This window comes from Corvus brachyrhynchos, unplaced genomic scaffold (assembly GCF_000691975.1).
Source record: "Corvus brachyrhynchos isolate BGI_N302 unplaced genomic scaffold, ASM69197v1 scaffold14, whole genome shotgun sequence".
NCBI classification, from domain to species: Eukaryota; Metazoa; Chordata; class Aves; order Passeriformes; family Corvidae; genus Corvus; species Corvus brachyrhynchos.
The window spans coordinates 2,812,155-2,833,919 of NW_008239110.1; the positions used below are offsets into that span (position 1 = coordinate 2,812,155).

At 38.7% G+C, this 21,765-nt stretch overlaps 1 protein-coding gene across 2 annotated transcripts in view; it reads right to left on the minus strand.

The window, feature by feature from the left end:
* Positions 1-21,765, minus strand: part of USP45 (ubiquitin specific peptidase 45) — a 44,581-nt gene extending 22,816 nt beyond the window's left edge. For both annotated transcript variants that reach the window (XM_017739506.1, XM_008637738.2), the window contains exons 1-7: positions 21,656-21,765; positions 19,389-19,558; positions 17,801-17,904; positions 17,315-17,415; positions 8,656-8,801; positions 7,320-7,415; positions 5,076-5,206 (exon numbers count right to left, since the gene is read on the minus strand). In XM_017739506.1, coding sequence (XP_017594995.1) covers positions 5,076-5,206; positions 7,320-7,415; positions 8,656-8,801; positions 17,315-17,415; positions 17,801-17,904; positions 19,389-19,558; positions 21,656-21,755 — 848 coding nt within the window. In that variant the 5' untranslated portion in view covers positions 21,756-21,765. The remainder of the gene's footprint in view (positions 1-5,075; positions 5,207-7,319; positions 7,416-8,655; positions 8,802-17,314; positions 17,416-17,800; positions 17,905-19,388; positions 19,559-21,655) is intronic.

Below are 21,765 nucleotides of genomic sequence, written 5' to 3' on the forward strand. Positions count from 1 at the left end.
AAGGACAACTGTGACATCTACATGCATGCTACTTATCTAGCCTCTCGTTGCTCATCTGGAGACCAGTTATAATTGCTTGACTGTCAGTTAAAGAAATACTTTTCATTATGATCTACTTCCTAGAATGCTGTAGTAACAAAAACTACATAGTAACATAGTATTTCAAAGAAAAAAAAAACTAATAGTTTTAATTCCTATATTATATTCATTTGAGGGAAATTAAGCTATGATTTAAAAGCAGAACTGGGATACAATTAAAGTCATTCAATCGTACTGCACAAAGCCGACATACTTTTACTGTATCTAAAAAAATCTTCTCCAAAATCATCCTTTCAAGGATTACTATCTTTGTGCAGAAGATAGCCTAATACCCTGGAAAACTTTAGAAACAACAATAAGTGCTTGGAAACAGAAAACAGAACATACTATTTGATTTTTTCCAGTAGGGCAACATGCACAAGAATCCTTTAATGCAGTACATACACTACAGAGTTCTTCTTGGTAGGAGGTGCTTGGGAGGAGCCCAACCAAACAAGGGCTTGGCCCCACATGTAAGTAACAGATAACACCAGGCACAACTGTATTATCTCAAGGGCATGGATAGACAGCACTTAGCTCTCCTTTGGATGTTCTGGGTGATTTATTTCATCTTTTTTGTCTCACCTTCCGCCAAAAGGGAAAATGAGATACCTCCACTTTCTTGCAATGCACCAGATCAATTCTTTCTTCCTTTAAGATTTCCAACAGCGCTCTGTGACAGCAAGTTCCACAGGTTAACCCTATAAAATGTTTAAAAAACTACTCTTCTTTTTTTTTTTTCCCCTGGCTCTAAATCTGTTGCCTTTCAGTTTCACAGACAGCTCCTTGAACTCTTACAAGGGCAGTTAAAGAAGCACAACTAATTTATCTTCTATCATTCATTGTCTTCTCTTGCTGTCACGTCTTCTTTTCATGTTCTCTCCTGCCTAAACTCCTAATATTCAAGTCCCTATTGACATAAAGCTTCCTATTTTTGTTACCTCTGCCAAATTCTGGTTAACCCAAATAGAGAATACACCTCCAATGTACCTAAAAAATTTATTTCTTCATTTTATCTATAACCTTTGCTTACAGAGCTCACCAATACCACACATTGAAAATACTTGTGTTCTCCAAAGTGCTACACAGGTCTTCCTCCTGAGTAGAAGTGAACATAAAGCTCAGGAACACATGCAGATGATTTCTGCCAACACACACTTTTACATGCAATTTGTCTACTTTGCACTCATAAACTTGTTCCTAAAATTATGAAAACTTTGTCAAAGTTTGCTGAAAAAAAAGACATGCAATCTCTCAACTGTTGCTGCGCAGAGAAGCTGTAATCTCCTCTGTCAGATCTCCTGAACATGACACAGCACCACCAAGCAAGGCACACAGAGGCATGACAGAGACACAAAATAATTCATAACATCAACTGTGTGTTCTGCTGCTATTATACTTAAATGGTAGAAGTCATATGGGAAAAATAAGCAAGCAAAAAATCAAGATATTTTTCCCACAGAAATATTATTTTGCCGACAGCAAAGACTCAGAAAGACTCCTTAATTAATGAGAAAAATCCTGTTTCCTTTATGTCTTGTATCTTGTATAACATTACCTTAGTTTTCCTCAGCATTTCCTCTCAGAAGTGATAAATGTGGAATTGTTTAGGTTTCCCCTCCAAAACTATAGTTCTGTTAATATTAACAGTCTTAACCACACATGACCTCCATTCTGCCAGTACCACCTCTGCCTTCAGTTCTATTTTCTGCTCATGAGAAGGAAAGATGAATAGTCTTTGGAGAAGGAAGACATATGTAGATTTTGTGAACACCAATAAAATCTTTGTTAGGGAAGCATTTTTTCCTGCATGTTAATGTAGCAATAAAATATCTCTATTAATTATTATTTGATGGAGGTTTGAAGCAGCTAAATTCTGTAACTCCTTTCTGGACTCATCACTTATATGCTGCAACATTTACTTGCTAGGCAAAGCTAAGCTTTCTTCCACCAATAAAATTATTCAATCATAAAAAATAAAGGAAATAAAATGTATGTCCTCTTAATACATCAGTGTTGCATTAGTCACTAAGTCTCCAGATAAGTCAGAAATCTGCAGTCCTGATATTCAGCATAGTGGAAAACCAACAGAAGGGCCCCGTAGCTATGCTCACAATCTGTCCTTGCAAAACATCTGACAGCTGCAACACTAACAAAATTAACAGTGGATGAATTAGTACCAGACGCTAAACAGTTGCTATAGAAAGACTCATCCATTCCTTTTCTTCTTCTCCCCTTCTTCAACCTGGCTACTCCACCACTTGATAAAATTAACACTCAATATCATTTTTTTCTTTTGTTATTTAATAAAAAAAAGAGCACCACAAATGCCCTTTCAAACACAAGATTATGAACTTCACACCATGATCTCCTCAGACTCTTGAAGAAGCAGTTTGCAGCTGAAAATGACTGTGTTCCACTTCTCTTACTGCTTTTGAGCAGTGAACGTGTATCCACTTGCAGGTTTTGGGATCCCACTCGGACATGCCAGAGCTGCAGCTGAACAAGGCAGTGTCTGCAGCCTTTTCCATCCTACACTATCTGTACAATCTCCTCCATAAATTCCTTACCGAAGAAAGGTATGGTCATATGCTTTACACTTGTACTGAGACAAGATCTGTGATGGGGAAAGAATGAATTTAGAAAGAAAAACGGTTGCAACTGGAGTCAGCAAGCTTTTATGTAATGTATATAAACCCAAAACATTAGTATTAGAATGCCTCCCCCATGCCCTCCTCCCCGGTAGTTAACTGACTTGTCTTTCTCTGATGTATCTCCGTCATTTTGTGTCACTGTAGTAGACACCCTTTTACACATTCATCCTGTCATCTCTTTAGGAAACTTGTTGTTTGAAGTTTGCTTGTTGAATAAAAAGAGTTCATGCTAATGCAATGTGAAGACCACAAGTAGTGCCTGCCTCTAGGATTACTTTATTAGCATGACCTCTTGGCAGCATTCAAGAAGCAGAGGATGCTGCAGTAACACAGACTTCTTCCTAGCTGAAACTCCTGCAATCTTGCTCTGTGCTCTCTTGCATTTCAACCTTGCTGAAGAACAGAAAGCCAACTTTAAAAAAAAGGGGAAAAAAGGCTTTGTAAAAATGGCATGACAGAACACTGCATTCATACTGTTAAAGCTAATAAATAGTAAATACATTAAGTTGGCAAAGATAAAGATTTCTCATTCTCCTACTTTTACCATTGCACACCGCTGAATTTTCTGGAACCACCCCCTTTCTTGCTTATGTCACCAACAATTATAAACAATCCAAAGACCAAAACCTTCTGTCATACCTGTCCAGCCCCTTACTGCCCCCAAACACCTAACTTCTCACTAACAGGACGTGGCTGACACTTTTGCTATCGATAGCAGGGCTAGTAAAGGGTTTGTAACTACGTGGTGTTCTGCAAGGATAACAGAAGTAAGAAGTAGGGATGAAGGCAAGGGATGGTAGGAGCTGGCAGATACATGTCTAAACACCAAAAGTCTGCTGACCACATTAAAATGTTTCCATTTTAGCTGCTAGTTAAAGTGTATGCACATCTTAATGATCAAAAGACAACAACAGAAGAACAACTAGATAGCTGAGATTTAACACTGACATCGTGTGATGACTACACAAATACACACAGAGCAGATACAAAATACCTGTCACTTTTAAAAATGCCATGCCATCTGAAGTGAACTGCATTGTGATTATTTCACAATGAATTTGCTAAGGTGAGCTTCAAAACATGTTTTACATCATCTTTTCCCTTTGATCCTTAATACTTACTGGGAAAGAACTACTATTGTTATTCAATCATTTCCCTTCCATTTCTCAGCCAAATTTAATTCTTACAATCACATTTTTTGAGACAGCCTCAAAACACAAGGAGGAGGAGTGAGAAAACAATATAGTTTTTTTCCCTATATATTTTTCTTCCAGGTAGATAATGCTAAACAAAGAACACTGCTGTTTGACTCAAAAATGCTGTAAGGTCACTTTACACACATTTCCTTTTACAGCTCAAAAGAATCAAAAGGGAGACAAGTACAATAGGAAAAATATAATATTACATTTCTGAAGCGGAATTTTGAGGATAAAGAAAAGGCAATGACTTATTTCTTTACAGAATTAAATTGTCCCTGCTCTAGTCTAAAAGCTTTTTAAATCCATTCCTGCAAAAAAAATGCTCAGTAAGGTTGTCCTGGAACACCATGGTAGGAGGCTGCAATTTAAAGTTGCTTAAAGTTCCTTGCAACAATAATGTAGCAAGTAAATTATCATGCAATATTATTCTTTTTTAAATATGAGATTAATATATACCATCCTCAGCTACTCTGCTTCTACAGATTCTGTTACTTTAAAGTCAACGTTTAAATATTTGTATCAACTTTTAAGTAGGTCTTCTACAGGTGTTTTGAAAAGCAAGAATGTTTGCATCATCATTGAAAGTACCTACAAAGCACCACTGTAAACATTTTCCACACCAAGGAACTGGAGCTTCTTTAGGGTTTGTAAGCTCTTTGCAATCTGGAGCCATATGCCATTTCAGTACTGCTTCGAGTCCTTACTTGCTAGACCCTTTCTAATTTTGAATTGATGCCAAGGTTAGACATCATAGCAGAGGTTCCCCATTTTAAAATCTTACTCTTTTTTACAAAATACCTACACACACTTTGCAGTGTTTGCACAGCTTTATGCTAATAAACACAAAACCTGGAAGGTAGTCCTATGTTCTTTAGTTTTACCATGCCCTCTTCTGCCCCCTCACACTCAGTTTGAAGCCAATTCAATGTCCATGGTTATGAACTGGGCCACACATTATGGGAAGAGCAGGTACAACCCTGGCATGCAACAAGGAGTCCTGCAACTTTAAAACATGAACAAGCTGTTTTCTGGACTGCCCAGTAAAAATCTAACAGCTTCTTTAGAAAGGACAACAGACATTGCACCCTTAGAAACACATCACTGGAAATTAAAAGAATAAGTGAAAGATACTGACAATACATACTTTTGACAAAGCTGGCTGAACAGCACTTTGGGAGAAAGAGGACCTTTTCCAGCCTCCCTCATGCTGTGAAGGAACAAGAACATTGCTGAAGTCAAAGGTCCCGGGCTGGAAAGGTTTACCACCAAAGGATCCTAAAACAAAGGTAAATTACGCATCAGATTTCAAAGGTGATGACACAAGACTTGTTCGAGTTACTACACACATGATAATGAGCAATGTATCTTTCAGTCTTAACAGTGTTTCAGGGTGTTTTTTTTAAATGTTGATGTCACCTATTTGATTGAAATAGTTTAAGAGCAGGCTTATTATTTAAGGAATAAGAGTCACAAAACCAAACAATTCTTGTTGAGCAAATTGGTGGTAACCAATAGCTTTGCAAACAGGCATGTCAATGAGCTGGTCTCATTCTCACAAAAACAGACAACCTTTGTATTACCTGCTTTACTCTTACGCCCAACATGCACTGAAATTCAACTGGAGTGACAACCCAGGTGACGACCGCAGTGGGCCAGCATAAGATTGTGCTCAGTGGCTCTCTGTTACCCAGCCTTAGGAACGGGGTGTCCAGCTTCTCTGATCTGTGAGCTACACACTGAAATTTCCACACATCCATAGCCACAGAAACGCACCCTGTTCCTCCGTGAACCAGGTGCTGTGAAGGTACCAGCAGTGGTTCCCAGCAAGAGATGAAGGCAGATCCCACACATTCCCCATATGGCACTGTGAGACAGGCACAGGGTGCATCCCGCACAGCCCCTCTTGATATAACATTTACCCCACCGGCACTGCTGGGTTTGAAAAGATCCAGCCAGCAGCCACTCAAGCCAGTCTTAAAGCAGAAGATAGTCCTGCATTGCTTACACACCAGGTAAGCAATGGTCTCAATGCGGTCTCAATGGCCGCACACCACCAGCACTCCAAGGTTCGTATGTGCCCACAGTGTTCCCTACCAGCTGACCTGACTCTCAGAAAAACAGATAACAAGTGCCAGATGAACAGTTGGAGACGATGCCTTGTCCAGAGAGCAGATCCACACAAAACGTAAGCCCGATGGACGCACGCAGATATAAAGTACGTGCTTTATATACACTATCAAAAGGTGGGAAAAGGCCCCTTACCAAGCAGGAAGCTACAGGTTTCTACATTACTATTAATTAGACTACTGCAGCAGTCTAATTCTGCATTGGCATATAAAGACCAGAAAACACAGTCTTTGCTCCAAAGACCTTATTTACATTGTAAGCATTGTCATGAAACTAAAAATAAATCTTTCAACCTTATGGCTGTGCAAGTTACACATCAAGCATAACCCAACACCCCAATGGCTTTCTAAGCCTTTGGGCAAAAACAAGCTCCAGACTTCTGTTGTGGCTCAGGAGAACTTAGTGAAACATGTTGCTGCTCAGAACTGCCACTGGAGGAAATACAGACAGCAATGCAGTGAATTTCACACTGCTCTCGTCTGGAGAAGCTACAAACATCACCTACAGCAACACAGTGAAATCTTCATCATTTTAAAGGTATCTGAAACAGAATACCACTCTTCTACCCTCACTGCCACCAGAAAGCTCACAGCAAACAGCAGGGGAAAAAAGGAAAAAACTAAGAAAAAATCCTCTGTAAAATATTTGCTTCAGCTAGCAGAGCGAAAGGGGTATTATCTTTATTGCCAACAACATATAATGAAACCCCAAGTCTCTAAGACATGACCAGAACAGCAGAATATTCTTTGGATAATAGCCACAGGAGACACTTTCCCATACGCCTGCAATGAGCTTGAGGAGAAGAAATTTGTTTCTCACTGAAATTTTCGCTCCTCTCATTTTAATCCCCCAGGCTGTGAAGCACGCAATAGACTTTACATGACTTATCAATGAAGGGTTGGGATGGAAAATATTTCATGGACACATTCTAGAGCCCAACAGACTATATCCTCTATCATATGTTCATACTGAAGAAATTAAATGGCAAAGAAAAATAAACCTGCTGCTCTTTCTTGAGATCAGGCATTATTTGATACTTCAATATGACAAAACGTGAAAGCAAGTAATTCTTCCTCCTCCTCCACGGCTGAGTAATGATTTTTGCAAAAGAAGTCAGTTCACAGGCAACATAAACCAGCTAAAAAATTAAAATGCAAAGGAAATGGGAGAGTAACAGTGTGCTTTTAACAGTGACGTGATTTCCTGTCCTCCAGCTTCTTCCCACATTTTCCCAAATTTGTATTTCTCAGTGCATACTTACCAATTGAGAATCTGAAGTATGACAGATTTTTAACTTTGTTCCTTTCTCCTTTATCTCATACATGAGTTCATTTAGTACATGAGTCTGTGCCAAGTTCTTAAAGGAAAAAAACCAAAAATACACAAGAAACATGCTGATTATTCAGATACACAGTTTCTTTAGTTATATATTCTAGATTCAGAGGTAGACAAAACCAGATATATTTCATAATGTATAACTGAGGTTTAGATCAGACCTCTAGAAAGAGTTCTAAAAAAATCACTGATCTGGCTGTATCTAAAATTGTATCTATTTCTTTTTCTGTAATTTCAAAATAGTTCACTAGTAATAACTTTGTTGTTTATGTTGAACAAGATTAATTTTTTTTTTTTTAATGATGAGGACATTATTATTAGAAACCATTTGCCTCTTTCAAACTCTGCAGTCCCTCTCATCATGCCCCATGAAGCACAAAGGCTTTGGCACACTGAAAAGTATTACCTCCCTGAATTTAGGAGTGAAACCAACTCAATATATCTCAGCTTTGTTTCTTGATTTTTGGTTAACTCTGATTGCAGATCACTTAGGTTTCTACGATGCCCTAAGTATGGACAGATAATGATTTGTAATTTTAGTATCTCTTTGATGAGTTTTGTAATCAACATCATAAACACAAGGTAAAGTGTACCGGTGCAGAACACCTTCGTAGCAGTTTTCTTTCACTTGTTCACTCCTGTCTGCAGACATAGAGATGTCTCTGCTCAGCTGACAAGCAACAGAATGGTGCAATATAAAACCCGCTAAGGCTGCTGCTTTTTTTGAGGACATTAGATTGGCTGTACACTTAACATCAACAGATGTATATTAGTATAGCTCATTCCTCTTATTCTAGTCAGAAAAAACCTCATAATCAATAGAAGTAATTTTATAACTGCATCCATTGTAGGGGTTTAAAATCATCCCAAAGCAGAGTGCAGAAATTTACATTATGCACAAAGTACCACTATTTATATGACCAGTATGGTAAATACCCTGCATTAGTCATGACTGATAATGCTGAACTTCAGATAAAACCATATGCTAGAGTACAACCCACACATATATGCAGTGTATAAAACACTTGGCATTTTCACTTGTCTCATTACTGTGCAAAATGCTACTGATCCAGGAATTCTTTTTTATTATAACAGGAAATACTCCTTGGATAGCAAGGAGTAAAAAGAATTTGTAAAGGACTTTCAGAAAGCAGAACGAAGACTCCTAACACTCAGAACCTTTTCAGAAGCCCATAGATATTATACAGATGTAGTATTTCTGAAATCCATTAAGATAAAGTGGTATGATCTTTCCATCTTACCTGCATGACAGCATTAAAAAAGCATGTATTTCCTAAATTATTTATCCCTTTAACTGGAACTGATGCACCATTACCAGAGCTTTTTCCTTTCAGTATTTCACTTGTTTCACTGTTTTCTTCACGAAGACGTATGATTTTTGATGAACCTATAATTAAATTACAGATTAATATGGCCACATAATTGCATAGTTTAATGAATTGAGTCTTTTCATGACTATGTTTATTAATTTTAACATACGTGGAAAGATACCTTGATAATACTCTAAGCTCCTGTATGCAGTCTTAAAAAAACCAAAAAACCAAAAAAACAGACATCATCAGATAAAGCCCTGGGGGGCAAAAAAAATGCCCTCAACAAGTACATACATTCAACAAAACCTTCCATCGTAATCATACTGTCCTATAAGACTGTAACTTCCACAATTACACAAGCAATAAATAAACTGAGTTCATTTATTAGCAATAGGCAGCTGAGTTATATGTTCATTAGACACACTAGAAACACCACTGAAAGGCCGCTTTTTGGTGCATCTGAATGGAGGTAGCCGAAAGTTACCACTGAATGCTGCAAGTCTTTATCAACTATAGTGTTCCATTCCAACTGCCTTGTCAACAGCCCAAGCAGATTCATTATCCCTACATTCGCTCCTCAACCCACCTTCTTTTGTCACAGCCTGAGGAATTGCTAATGCAACCCACATACATACAATGCTAGTGTTTTAATTTCAAGTAACAAAAAATTGATAAAACTATGCTATAACATCCACATAATTCCCTTTTTCCCTTATTATTTAAATAGATGAGGGGCAGCAAAGTTAGACAGTCATTAACTTGTAGCCTAGAGGTAATAGAAAGACTTGAGATAACAATATTTAGCCTTGAATTCTACTAGCAACTTTCATATTGTCATGGTTGCAGGACTAAATGTGAACATTACTGACATCTGCAGTGTCTTAAATATTGATTAACAATGCACGTCAATGTAAACGAGTTATGGACTTAATAGATGCCAAGAACCATGATGCTACAATCTCTGTCTTGACATATGAATTCATGTATTTGTTCTAATGAGTTTCACATTGAAGTCTCATTAAAGTGTTCTTGAGAAATAACTAACAGACCTATTTACGTTAATGAAATTCTCATACCAAAAGGTTCTTTTATGTACACTCCTAAATACCTTCTTCCTTGGAAAATGAAAAAACAATAATTAAATAAAAAAGAAGTCATTCAAATATCTGTTGTATCTGGCAATAAGCTTCTGACCCAGTCTGCCTGCACCCTACAGTGCCATCGAGGTGCAACTATTCTTCCAAATTGTATCAGAGTTTTTCAAAACAGAGTTAAAGGTGCTTTGCTGTTTAAAAATATTTTTGAATGTTCTTGTTAACAGTGCTTACACAGCTTTAAATTACTCTCCTTTCCACTCAGGTGGAAAATTAAGAGAGTACAAGGACAAAGTAAAGACCGAGTTCTCCTTGAAAAAGCAGACAAAGAAAGTGTTTTTGAATGTAACAAACAACAAATGAGCTGCTCATACCCTGAAACAGTCACTGTTTTATGGGCTACATGAAGCAACACCTTTTAACTGGCATGCTTAGAAGGGACATTCTACAGTGTCTGAGGCTTGTCCACCCACAGAGCTCCAGAAAACCACAGCATAGGAATGGGAGCTGCAAGTATCTGCAACTCAAAGGCACTGCTCACTCTCAGAAGTTTAATATTATAACTGGAGATGTTTTCCCCTCAGAGAAGTGGGCCATCCAGAGTAGTGCTGGGGAAAAGAGATGGTTAAAAAAAAAAAAAAAAAGAGGGGAAAAAAAGGCCAAAATTGTGGAAATGATTTGTGTATTAGTATACCACAGTTGTTGCATTTATCCATCGGCATTCAAAAACATCTGGGACAGCATCTTAAAGTAAACAATGTTCACAAGGCCATCTGGACAAAACTGCAGGCAAAAATTAAAGCATAAGCATATGGAAAAGCAGATTTTTCTCTTCCCTTTAGCAGTACAGGATGACAAATGTCAAACCTAGATCTGTCCACGCTTCACTGTGCTATGCTTTGCAGCACCACCTGGCTCTCCTTGCACAGCCACCAAATATGGACAGCACTGCCACAGCGGACCATATCTGCAGGGCAAACTCGATAAAAGCATTTTACTTCATGGTTAAATGGCAGCTTCACACAAGTAGCAAGGTTCCATTTGCTGAACCTTACATATAAATTATTTCAGGGAGGGAAAACAAAGCCGAAGCATCCAGCTTTGTGATAAGAGCTGGATGAATACACAGTTACAAAACACAATAAATGAGAACCAGACATCCAATTGCCACAAAGCTGGATAATTGGTATAGGGATAAGGAGAAGTAGAGGAAATCGGAAAAATGCCTGGATGTTGGTATCAAAGTTAGGAACCTCCTTCCATTCAGAAGGTTTTAATTACTGCCTCTTGATTTTGAAATAATTTTAAAAGCACAATCCACATGACATTTTACTATGTTTTTGTATCTGTGAAAAAGTCCTGACAGAATAGCGCTGCTTTGCCATTACAACCATTATCTGCTGCCTTGCTTATAACACACAGATATGTTTAAGTACATATACAGAGCCAGAGGAGGGACAGCAGTTTTTAATTTAGCTCTGTTCAGTGTCCCTGGCTCAGTGATAAATGACAGACAGGCCTGAAGCTGAATGCTTACTTGACATGTGAAGAGTTGGTCAGTCTTAATAGAACATGCTGGTAATGACTGTGATAGCTAATACTTCTACAGATTGGGGCTAGAGGGTCCTTCTGCAAGATTAACCCAAGGCTACAAGCATGTTATTAATCAAAAGGCTAATATGTAATTTTTTAAAGTGAATTTGCACTGAACAACTGTTTCCTGGACCCTTGCCGTTTCAGTCTTGCAATCCTGTAATTTAACAGGCGTGCTTTGGGGTATGAAAAGTGACTTTTAAGCCAGTATATACACAAGGATCCCAGCTGAAGGATTTCATCAAAATGGCTGTCATCTGCTGCTGCCCACAAGGACCTTCAGCTCCTGGCCAAACAGAATAAAAGATGTAGTCCAACTCATCCATCCACATGCAGTAGTATTTGTTATAAAGGACCTTGTTAACATTAATGACAGCAAGGCAGGTGAAAAGCACAGAAGTAATCAAATTCAGACTGATTTCTGTCATTAGTTTACTCATCTTTTAGAAAGTTGACATGGTGACCCTTAAGCTCTCTGCCTTTCTCAGGTAGTGTGGACATCGGCCCTAGGCAAACCTGTCCATCCCCACTGTGCCTGGGACTCACATTCAGACCATGCCCCTCTGTCAGACTCTTTCTGCTGTTTTCATGCAGAGGTGACCTTTCTAATCCAGCCATAAAAGGAAGACTCTCACTTAAGTTGTGCCTTGATCATCGGAACCTTCTTTTCTTTTGACAAAGTGTATCTGGCTACAGAGACACCCTACTTGAGCACTCTGCCAAAACCCATTGCCCAGCTCTCCATCCAGATCATCACACCCTACTGACCACCTCTCCATAGGCACCAGGTCAGTGCCTGCCTCTGGTCCCACCACGATACCCACCTCCAGCTCTCAGACAGCTGCTTTTGTACAGAGACACAGCCTTCATGCTTGGTGAAGCTTCCTGACACCACCCAGCTCTCCGCCATGCTAGAAACCCCCTTCCCACCAGAGCCCTGGGAAGAAGGGCAGCAGAAACTGCTCCTCTGCTACAGCTCTTGCCTGCAAAGCACCCTTTTCTTGCTGCTCTTCTCTTCAGTTTTTCTTGTGCCTGCTCTGCTCACCTGTGGTCCTGTCTCATAAGCTCTCGGGAGGCAGGGAACACTGCTTTGTCCCACAGCTGCTCAGTACCAGCCTCATGGGTAGTGACTGAGATTCCTAAGCCCAACGTTAACATGGACAACGATTCATTGCACAAAGCAGAGCCACTTACTGGACCAGGTGTACAAACACACACGGTGCCGACACATCTGCTTGCAAAAGAAAACTTATTGTGGGTTCCCTATCAATTTGTTTTACCAGCATTTCAAACATTTGCAGCGCACATGGACTTCTGTAGCGCCTTTGCGGAAACTGAGCTGTGTCTGGGGGTGCAGATGGTATGTAAGCAAGAAGATAAATGACATCAAATTTTTCTTTCAGCCAGGGGAGTAAGCACTTTTGCTCATCTTTTCAACACATCTTTTTTTTAATTAAAAATAAGGGCTCCAGGAATACGCACTTTTATTCTAAGGTCAAGCCTTTTCTATTGAATACAACTCTGGTACTTTAGCTGAAGGTCTTCACAGTAAAAGCAAGGTTAATAGACTGCCTTTCTTTTACCAAGTTCTCATCATGCTGTTCTACAAAATGCTACTAAATTGTCTGGCACTCCTTTTTTATCTAAAACATTTAGATTTTTTTTTGACACTGTACAACAATGAGAATCCAACCCTTAGAAAAACATCCTGGTTTTCTTCTGAAATGGGCACTAGCTTTACATTTTAAAAGCCCAATTTCTCTTGCAGTGTTACAACCCTAGCAAATCAAAGATTATAAACAGTAATTTTATTTCTTTGAGTCTTGCCACAATGTTATAAACTAGAAAAGACATCTGCACAGTGTGAAAGAGCAACCTGTTCAAGGACTGCTTTTGACCCTCAGATGCTCAGACGACTTGTGTTACACCTCACAAGTAAATAAGTGGACAGGAAAGGTAAGAATCCATGGTTAAAAATGACAGAATGCTTAAATTTTTTTTTGTGGTTGATGATTCAATTTTCATTCCTTTGCAAGGAGCTTACTAAAAAAAAAAAGAAAATTTGAAAGAAATTTCTGACCAATAACAGAAATGTCATTTTGCCAAAGTGTATTTCAGATTCAGAAGATTCAGAGAAACAACATAATCTGTTTTATTTTGCTAGTGAATTTTAAGTAGATAGAATGGTCTTCTATGACTCCAAACTACATGTAGTAGAAGTCACTTAAGAAAGAATACAATTTTTTTCAATATGATCTTTTGTCAACTGATAATATCCACAGCAGAATGCAAACCTGAAAAGTTATTCATCACACTACCTGTTTTTCCATACAAGTCAGTAACTCTCACTTGTACTGTAAAATTATATCTATTTTTATACATCAGTTATAGCCACCAAAATAAAAATCAAGTTTCTAACTTTCACTTATTGGCAAATCCGGGCAGCTGAACTTACTAGCAAAATCTCATTTCTCTCCTTGCCCCTTCCCAACAATAAATTTAACTACAAAATTCGAGAATATATCTTCTTCCTTCCCATTCTATTGCCACACAAATCAATTTAATTAACTGCTCTATAAAAAGTATGCAATCTTATGTTTCCACTGACACATAATTTGGCTTTTGTAAAGGAAAATACACATCAGATTCACTTTTAAGACTGCAAAACAATTTGTTGTCTCCAGTAAATGAGCAGACACACAGATTGCAATGTCTCAGCATGGTTCCTGTGTACTACATGTGCATTATGTCCATGTGAAGCTCACAAGTGTGCCACACAGACAATACTGCACCTGCCTTTCTGTGGAAATCATCGTGGCCTGCTAACCTTCTCCACAAAACAAATTTCTGGGTGGTACACCCTAGAAAGCAATCTTGCTTTTTTCTTCCAGCTTGTGCCCAACATGACCTCTTAACCAAACAGACTCCTCTAAAAAAAAGGGGGAAAAAAAAGAAAAGAGCAGGCATTGCTGGGTACAACAAACCATAGGATCAGATGTGAAAATCACACAGCTGCAAGCATTCTTTTGGGAACCCAGCACTGGGATTTATCTCAATCGCTTAATGTAATTACAAAAGTCAGTCATGTAGTAGTAATGTAATTTGCACATTTTTACAGCTGAAGTGAAGTTGAATCTTTATGAGAGGCCGAGTGAAAAGCAGGGATCCTGCTGCCACACTATTCCACCACATTAGTACCAAATGACAAGCATTTTGCTTTTGTTTATTTTCCAAGATGCATTAATTAGGAAATCTATATAACCCTCCCTCACATGTTTCAACTGATCATTTTATCTTTAAATGAATCCTGCACTTCTGAGAACTGAAAAAAAAAATCCTAGCAGCCCTCACTTGCTACTTAATCCAGGTTCATACTGCATTTCTACAGAAATTTCTACACAATGTTATTTGAATTTTAATGATGCACCATGCCAACCAGTTGTTACAACAGAAAGAAATCCAGACCTAAGATGAATTGTTGTTACAGTGCCACATTCTGCCATGAGAACTGTCTTCACTTTGACTGCTTTTTTAGAAAGAAATGGAAAAGCAGTGGGGAAAAAAGCACAAGATTGATTTTTAAGTGAGAAATATGAATTAACTGTCAGTTTTACACTACTTGTTTCTCACAAGTTATTTTTCCTTTTTTTTTTAATTAGCTTATGTTTTTAAGGGGTGAATATACAAAATAAATTTTAAAAATTACACCAACTAATAATTTAAAGAATGACAGTTACACTGAAAATATCAATGGAACATGAAATAAAATGCTACACTGAAAAAAATTAAACCAAAACAAAAGCAGAGTGAATTTTAACAGCTATACATCTTGTACTTCTGTGTTCTGGACAACAGCATGAATTTCATTTCAATTTCAGGTTTTATTTTTTTAGAATCCCTAAAGGTAGTCTAATGAAAAGAAAAGAACCTTAGATAGATTTCTGTAGGGGAAGTACCAAGTCTGTCATTTATCAAAATGAACCAGGAGTGCCGATTCTGGTCAGGAGTTCCCTGCCATGCACACCAGTCATTTATGAACACACGGCTGTTTTCCAGCCTCTTCCAGCAAGGAGCCTGGCCCAAAACAACAGACTGTCCCAGGCAAAGAGCTTTTCTGTCTTTTCCTTGCCACTTAGGAAAACCCAACTAATCATTTTTGGGCCCATGTTTCCAGAGCTTTCAGGGATGCAATCCAAACTGCTCAACACAGACAGAGTAGAAAGGGTCACAGACTTCCACCTTTAAAACATCACTGGAAGTACACACACACACTTTATGCATGAATCCAAGCCTGCACTTGAGCCTCAACCCTTTCCCAGAATGGAGCAGGAGATGTGACTGCCCTGCAGGAGCAACCCTGGCATGTTCAGACCTCTTGCTGCCAAGGCAGGCACCCTGCAAGGCTATGTCTAAGCCCTAAACAAAAAAATATATATAATTTTGGTTCCAGTTACAGCAAAGTTCCCAGTTATATCAGCAAACACTTACATGAAATATATGTGTTTTCAAAACTGAGTATCAAAATTAAACACAAATGCATATACAGCAGAAACATATACATATGCCACCCTGCTCTGCTATAATACACTTACTGTTCCTGAGTTAGTTTGGAATTTTAGTTGCTTACTTTAAGACATTTCACAGAATACGTCTAAACTTCATAATTTGAAAGCTTTAGATGTTTTGAAGTTTCACGAATTAAGAATCTAAGCCATGAGGCACAGAGTTGTATCACTCAGAAAGTTGTACCACTCACTCAGTACAGTAATGGAATAAAATTGTTTTCATTACATTATCTGAAAAAACACCAGAGCATTTTCATCTGCAAGAAAGCTGCAACACCCATTTATTACACATAAATTTGAAACTAAAGCTGTGAACAAAAGTGAAATCACATGCTGTATTTTAACTGCTCCAAGAAAAAAGATGCAAAAGGTAGCAATATATCAATTTATTAAAATCGAATAATTTAACATACAACCTGTGACTACATCAAAATATCGTATTTCTAAGTAGTCCTTCATCTTCATCCCTCAAAAAATACGTAATGCCTCTTAAAACCAGTAGGATTTATGCACATGCAGCTAGAAGAATACTTAGTGTCATTCAGTAAGGCAACCCTTCTCCTTTCTTACTTCTAACCAGTTGATTTACTCAAGGTGGTTTTTGAGAAGCAAATCTGGAATTCAATGCACTCTCTGAGTCACAAGCCAGAAATGCTGCCAAGTGCATTACAGTAGGGATGAATAAAGTTGACATTATCAAGAGTAGACAGCTGAAGGCCACACATACAAAGTTCTATCAACTATCACATATATTGAAAAGGTATATTAGGCTCCTAATACAAGAAAATAATTTAATACTATCTTAATAGAAATGAACATTTTATCAATTAAAACTGAATAGCAGAAAGGGACATTACATCCAACAACAGAGTACTAGAAAATCCATTTAAACAAATCTAGCTAACTGTGGAGAACAAATTTAAATCTGAAAAATTTAAGTTGTGATACATCCATACCAATAAAATTAAATTTATTTATAGTGAATGTATAGTGTACACTTTGATATATTTTTATGCATTAATTTATGTGGCCTTATCTTATTTAAGGTAACAACTCTTCTATGGTAAATTTTCTTTGTTAAAGACAAAATTTGGAAACACTGTCCTACAGTGCCCAAAATATTTTTAAAATGTAATCATACTGGAGAAAAAAAGTGACATTATGTTTTGACAGGCATTACTTCCCCAAGTAGCTCTGCAATTATAAATTACATTATGGTCACATTGTACATAATTTTTCAATTGTATTTTTAATGGGACTCAAAATCTGAAGTGCTTATTTTTAGAGACAGTACATTACAGGTATCTCCAGATAAAATTGTTTGTGCAAACTTACTTGGTTCAGCCCTGGCACCATGTTTTTGAAGGAAGTCAACTATCTGAGCCAGAACCTTTTTGTTGCAATGTGTTGACAGCTCTTCATCACATTCATAACACCTAAACAAAAGAAGAGACAAACTGGAATCCAGGGCTATCCGCATGCACATCCCAGCTTTGGCAAATTTGCCAACAACCTCACACTAATTACTTAAGCTCTCAGTTTCAATTTTTCACACTAAAAATTGGAATAGAATTGAATTCCTTCATTTCTTATACGCTCTTCTATAGATCAGTCCCAATTCACTGTGGTCGTTACAGATTTAAATAATTTCAGAGAACGCAATGGACCAACGTATTTTGTCTCCAGAAAGCCTGCCCTTCCTCTACAGAAAGTATTAATTTTATCTGTCATAATCAGTCTTTATCATGAGAAGAAGCTACTTTAAGTCATGTGAAGTCCTTACACACAAGCACACACAAACACCTGCAGACTGATTCTTACCATATGATCCATGTGCTTAGGTTGATAACGATGCAGTGAGGTTCTGTGCGTGCAGTTTGGAAGTGTTTCAGAGAATGCTGGCCTTCCGAATTCTTACTACATCCCTAAAAATGGAAACATCAACCCAGTAAGGGTGGGAAAAGGGAAGGAAAAGACTATGTTATTAGTAAATAAATTACAAAAACTCCACTTTTCAAAATTAGACAAGAAGCTATTCTGCCCTATTCGTTTAGCATTCTTAAGGATTGAGAGGAGTTAACGTTCTCATCTTCTCTACTTGAAAAAATCAATTAAAAATATAGAGATTTATTAAGTTTGTTCTAAGTGAATAGAAATAATTCCTAGCTTTTGGATAAGTATTGAATAAATACGAATAGACAAAAATTTATACCATTCACAAAAGCAAGAATTCTCTAGTAATTGTGAATGAAACAACTACATGGCATATTTAGTCCACAGAATACCAAGAAAAAGGACAGCATAGGTAACTCTCACTGCTCAAGAATGTCAAATGCATTCCAGACAGCAAATGAAAAAAGTACATAAAGTGCTTTGTACTACAAAGCTGCTCCGAACACACCATTTCTGTAACAGCAATTTCAAGAGAAAGCATTTGCAATTGTTCAAGTATTAACAGAGTGGGACTTAGATTCAGGACTGGCTCTGAATGAGGCACAAATTTTAGAAGCTTTTAACAGCATGAAGAAGCAGACAGAATTAACTCCTTTTAAAAGCCCTCCTTAACTAGAATTTTTCAAACAAGATATATGAGTCCTCCTCAGATCTAGTTAACTATCTTCCGAACCCTGTGAATAGCACGTTTCTTTGCACAATCAAGTATGTTCATATTATACTGGTAGGAGCTGGCTTCTGTCCTTACTATAGTAAAACCAACTGAAATTCCAAGAAAATTGTGAAATGTTTTGTCCAGGCAACTATTGGCTGAATCAAGCCTGACAATGACCATAAACTGAATTTTGCTGCATCAATCTTTACTTCACTCCCAGGGCAGAAACCTGTGCAAGCCGTTGGGGTGAGGACCTACCATTTTAAACTCTGAGGCCATGATTTGACATTATAACTGATCCAGTCTAATGCCACAGAAGCAGCATTCTCACTCCAGCACAGTCCTTTCTCCCTGGTTTCAATCAAATCTAGCAACTGAGTGTCCACAGCACAAGCTCATTCAGCAATACACGTTTGGTTTTTCATTCATTCATTCCTATTTGTGGGAACTGCAGAGGAGCCAGCTGAACGGATGCATTTTGCAGCCACATAGTTCCCAGAGCCAATTCTCTCTAAGTGGCAACAGGATGCAGATAAGAACAGAGAAAAGACAGGACTGTCACTTACTAATCATGCCACACCTCACCGTGACACATAAAGCTAACCCTAAACTCTGCCAAAAATGAGACAAGAACATAAGGTCACATCCCACTTCCTGAGGAAGCTGAAGCATGGACTCTCACAACTAAGCACTTATGTCACACTGTTCCTCTGGAGGTAATGAGATGCCAAACAGACAAGGATCTACAACAGTTGTATCCTTTAGAAACTCCACCTCTGCAAAGTGAGTGCACTTGTGTACCTGAGAGCCACATTTGAGACACAGCCAGATGTCTGAAGGCGCCACGGGTTCACCATCGCTCATGCGCCTCTCCTTCAGGCATTCCGCACAGATTGACCACACGCTCTGAGCCACCGCTCTCTTCACATGATGCACATCCACTGCTTGGCTCACATGCTGGCAGGTTAAGCCTACAGAAAATAACACAGACTCACTTTCATCCATCAAAAATAATAGCTATGAAAGGCAGCACATGTACGCTGAAAGACCATAATCTTCAACGAATTCAGCATTAGGAAAAAAAAATCAGCACAGAATTAAAGTAGGAAAGATCAGCCAGCTGCTCCTCACATACTGAATTTTATGAAGGAATCTTTTTCAGTCTTTCCATAATGGAAATTCTTTTCAAGTCAATAAATGCCACCTCTTAAAACCAGATAAACTACTTTGTACAAAAGTACAAGGATTACTTTTGTACAAAACTAATTTCCCCTTTTTTTGACAATAAAATAATACATAAATCTATTTTTGCACATAACACAGGCTTTTGACCTCTTTTCAACCCATAAAGAAAGATTTTCAAATACCCATGCATCCCTACTACAACTGCTCATTCTGAATGTGAATATCAACCATTCTTCTCTGTCATATTTTTTTGCACAAATTCCACTATGTCACAGAATAACCTAGGTTTGACATACCCTCTGAAGGCCATTTTGTCCGAGCCCTCATCTAAAGTAGTCCCAACTACTAATTTAGATCTGTTTGCTCATAGTTTTGTGCAGCTGAGTGTTGACTATCTTCAAGGACTGAGATTTCACCAACTCCCTGGAAAATCAGATTTCTGTCTGACCACCCTCAGAGTGAAAATAAAATAAATTTCCTCACACCTAGTCAAATTTTCCATGCTCTAAATTTGGTCTGTTGCCTATAGTCCTCTCATTGTGGACCTCCTAAAAGAATCTGGTTCTGCCTTCTCTGTAACTACCATCAGGCAGTCAATGAAAGAAATTACACTTTCACTCCTTTGGCTAAACAAAGACATTTGCTTCAGCCCCTCATCCCACATCATGTTCTCAATCTCCTTAAAAATGTGGAGGGGGTGAACCATTGGCCTCACTCTGACAAGTCAGCCTTTCTTGGACGAGGGAGCCCACAACTGGACACAGTTCTTCCAATGAAGTCCCACAAATGCGGAAAACATGGAAAGAATCCCCCACCTGCCCTGCACTCTCACTGATACAATCCTGCCTATAGCAGGCACAAACAGCACAGCTCGGTTTTATTCAGTGTGTGCATGAGGACCCCCAGGACCTTTTCTGCAAAGCTACTTTCAAGCCATTAATTCCCACCCTGTAATTGCATGTGGTTATGCCCAGGTGCCAAACTCTCCACTTGCCGTTGTTGAACACTGAGAAGTTTCTGCCAGCCCATTTCTCCAGCCAGTCTAAGTCACTCTGAATGGCAGACCTATCCCGCATATCAACTGCTCTCCTCACTTTGCTGCCATGACTAGATGGCAGAGCACAGCCTCACAATGACACCAACCAGTTTTCTCAGCAACTTCAGATGCATCCCATCTGACCCCATGGACTCGTGCACATCCAGCCTGTTTAACAGCTCTCAATCTTCTACTCTGGACAATATTTATATCCCAAAGTATCCCATTAAGGTCAGGAGCCAAAGAGGATCTAGTGCAGAGCTTACATGTGAAGACAGAAGCAAAGGAAGAATTGAGTTCCTCAGCCTCTTCCTCCTGTGTCCCTAGGACCCCTGCCCCCTCACACAGGAGGTTTGCACTCACCCTAGTCTTCATTTTACTGTCACTGTATCCATACAGGCTCATCTTACTCTTCACATCCCTCATCAGATCCAAATCTAACTGAAGCTGCTTTACCTAATCCCTAATCCTGCACACTCCAGACCTCTGCAAGGGCAGCCCAAACCTGTCTCCACCCTCTCTGCCCTTCTTTTTCCCCTCTGCGCTAAGCTGGAAGCTCCCTGTTCAGCCAAGAAGCCTCCTGCCACACGTGCTTGACCTTACATGGAGAGGAAAGGACCATTCTGCTTTGAAGAGGTTGTCATCGAAGATCAACCAACTCTCCAGCCCTTCAGAGCAGTCATGCAGCGTAACAGCTGATCATGTCATAAACACTTGACTGGGGATATTTCTGTTATAAATTCAAGCAAGAAAAGTATTTCATGGTACCATGACTTGTGGTTTTCATCAGTCAACATGGAAGTTATTAATCCTCAACCTCAGGACAAACATCACCTAATGTACTTACCTGAAATATCATCTGAAGAGTCCTCATCCTGTGGCCTGTTAGGCCTTTTGCTTCTCTTTGGCTTCTCAGGGTTGGTTCTTGATGGATCTTTCACCCGCATCTGTTGCTTA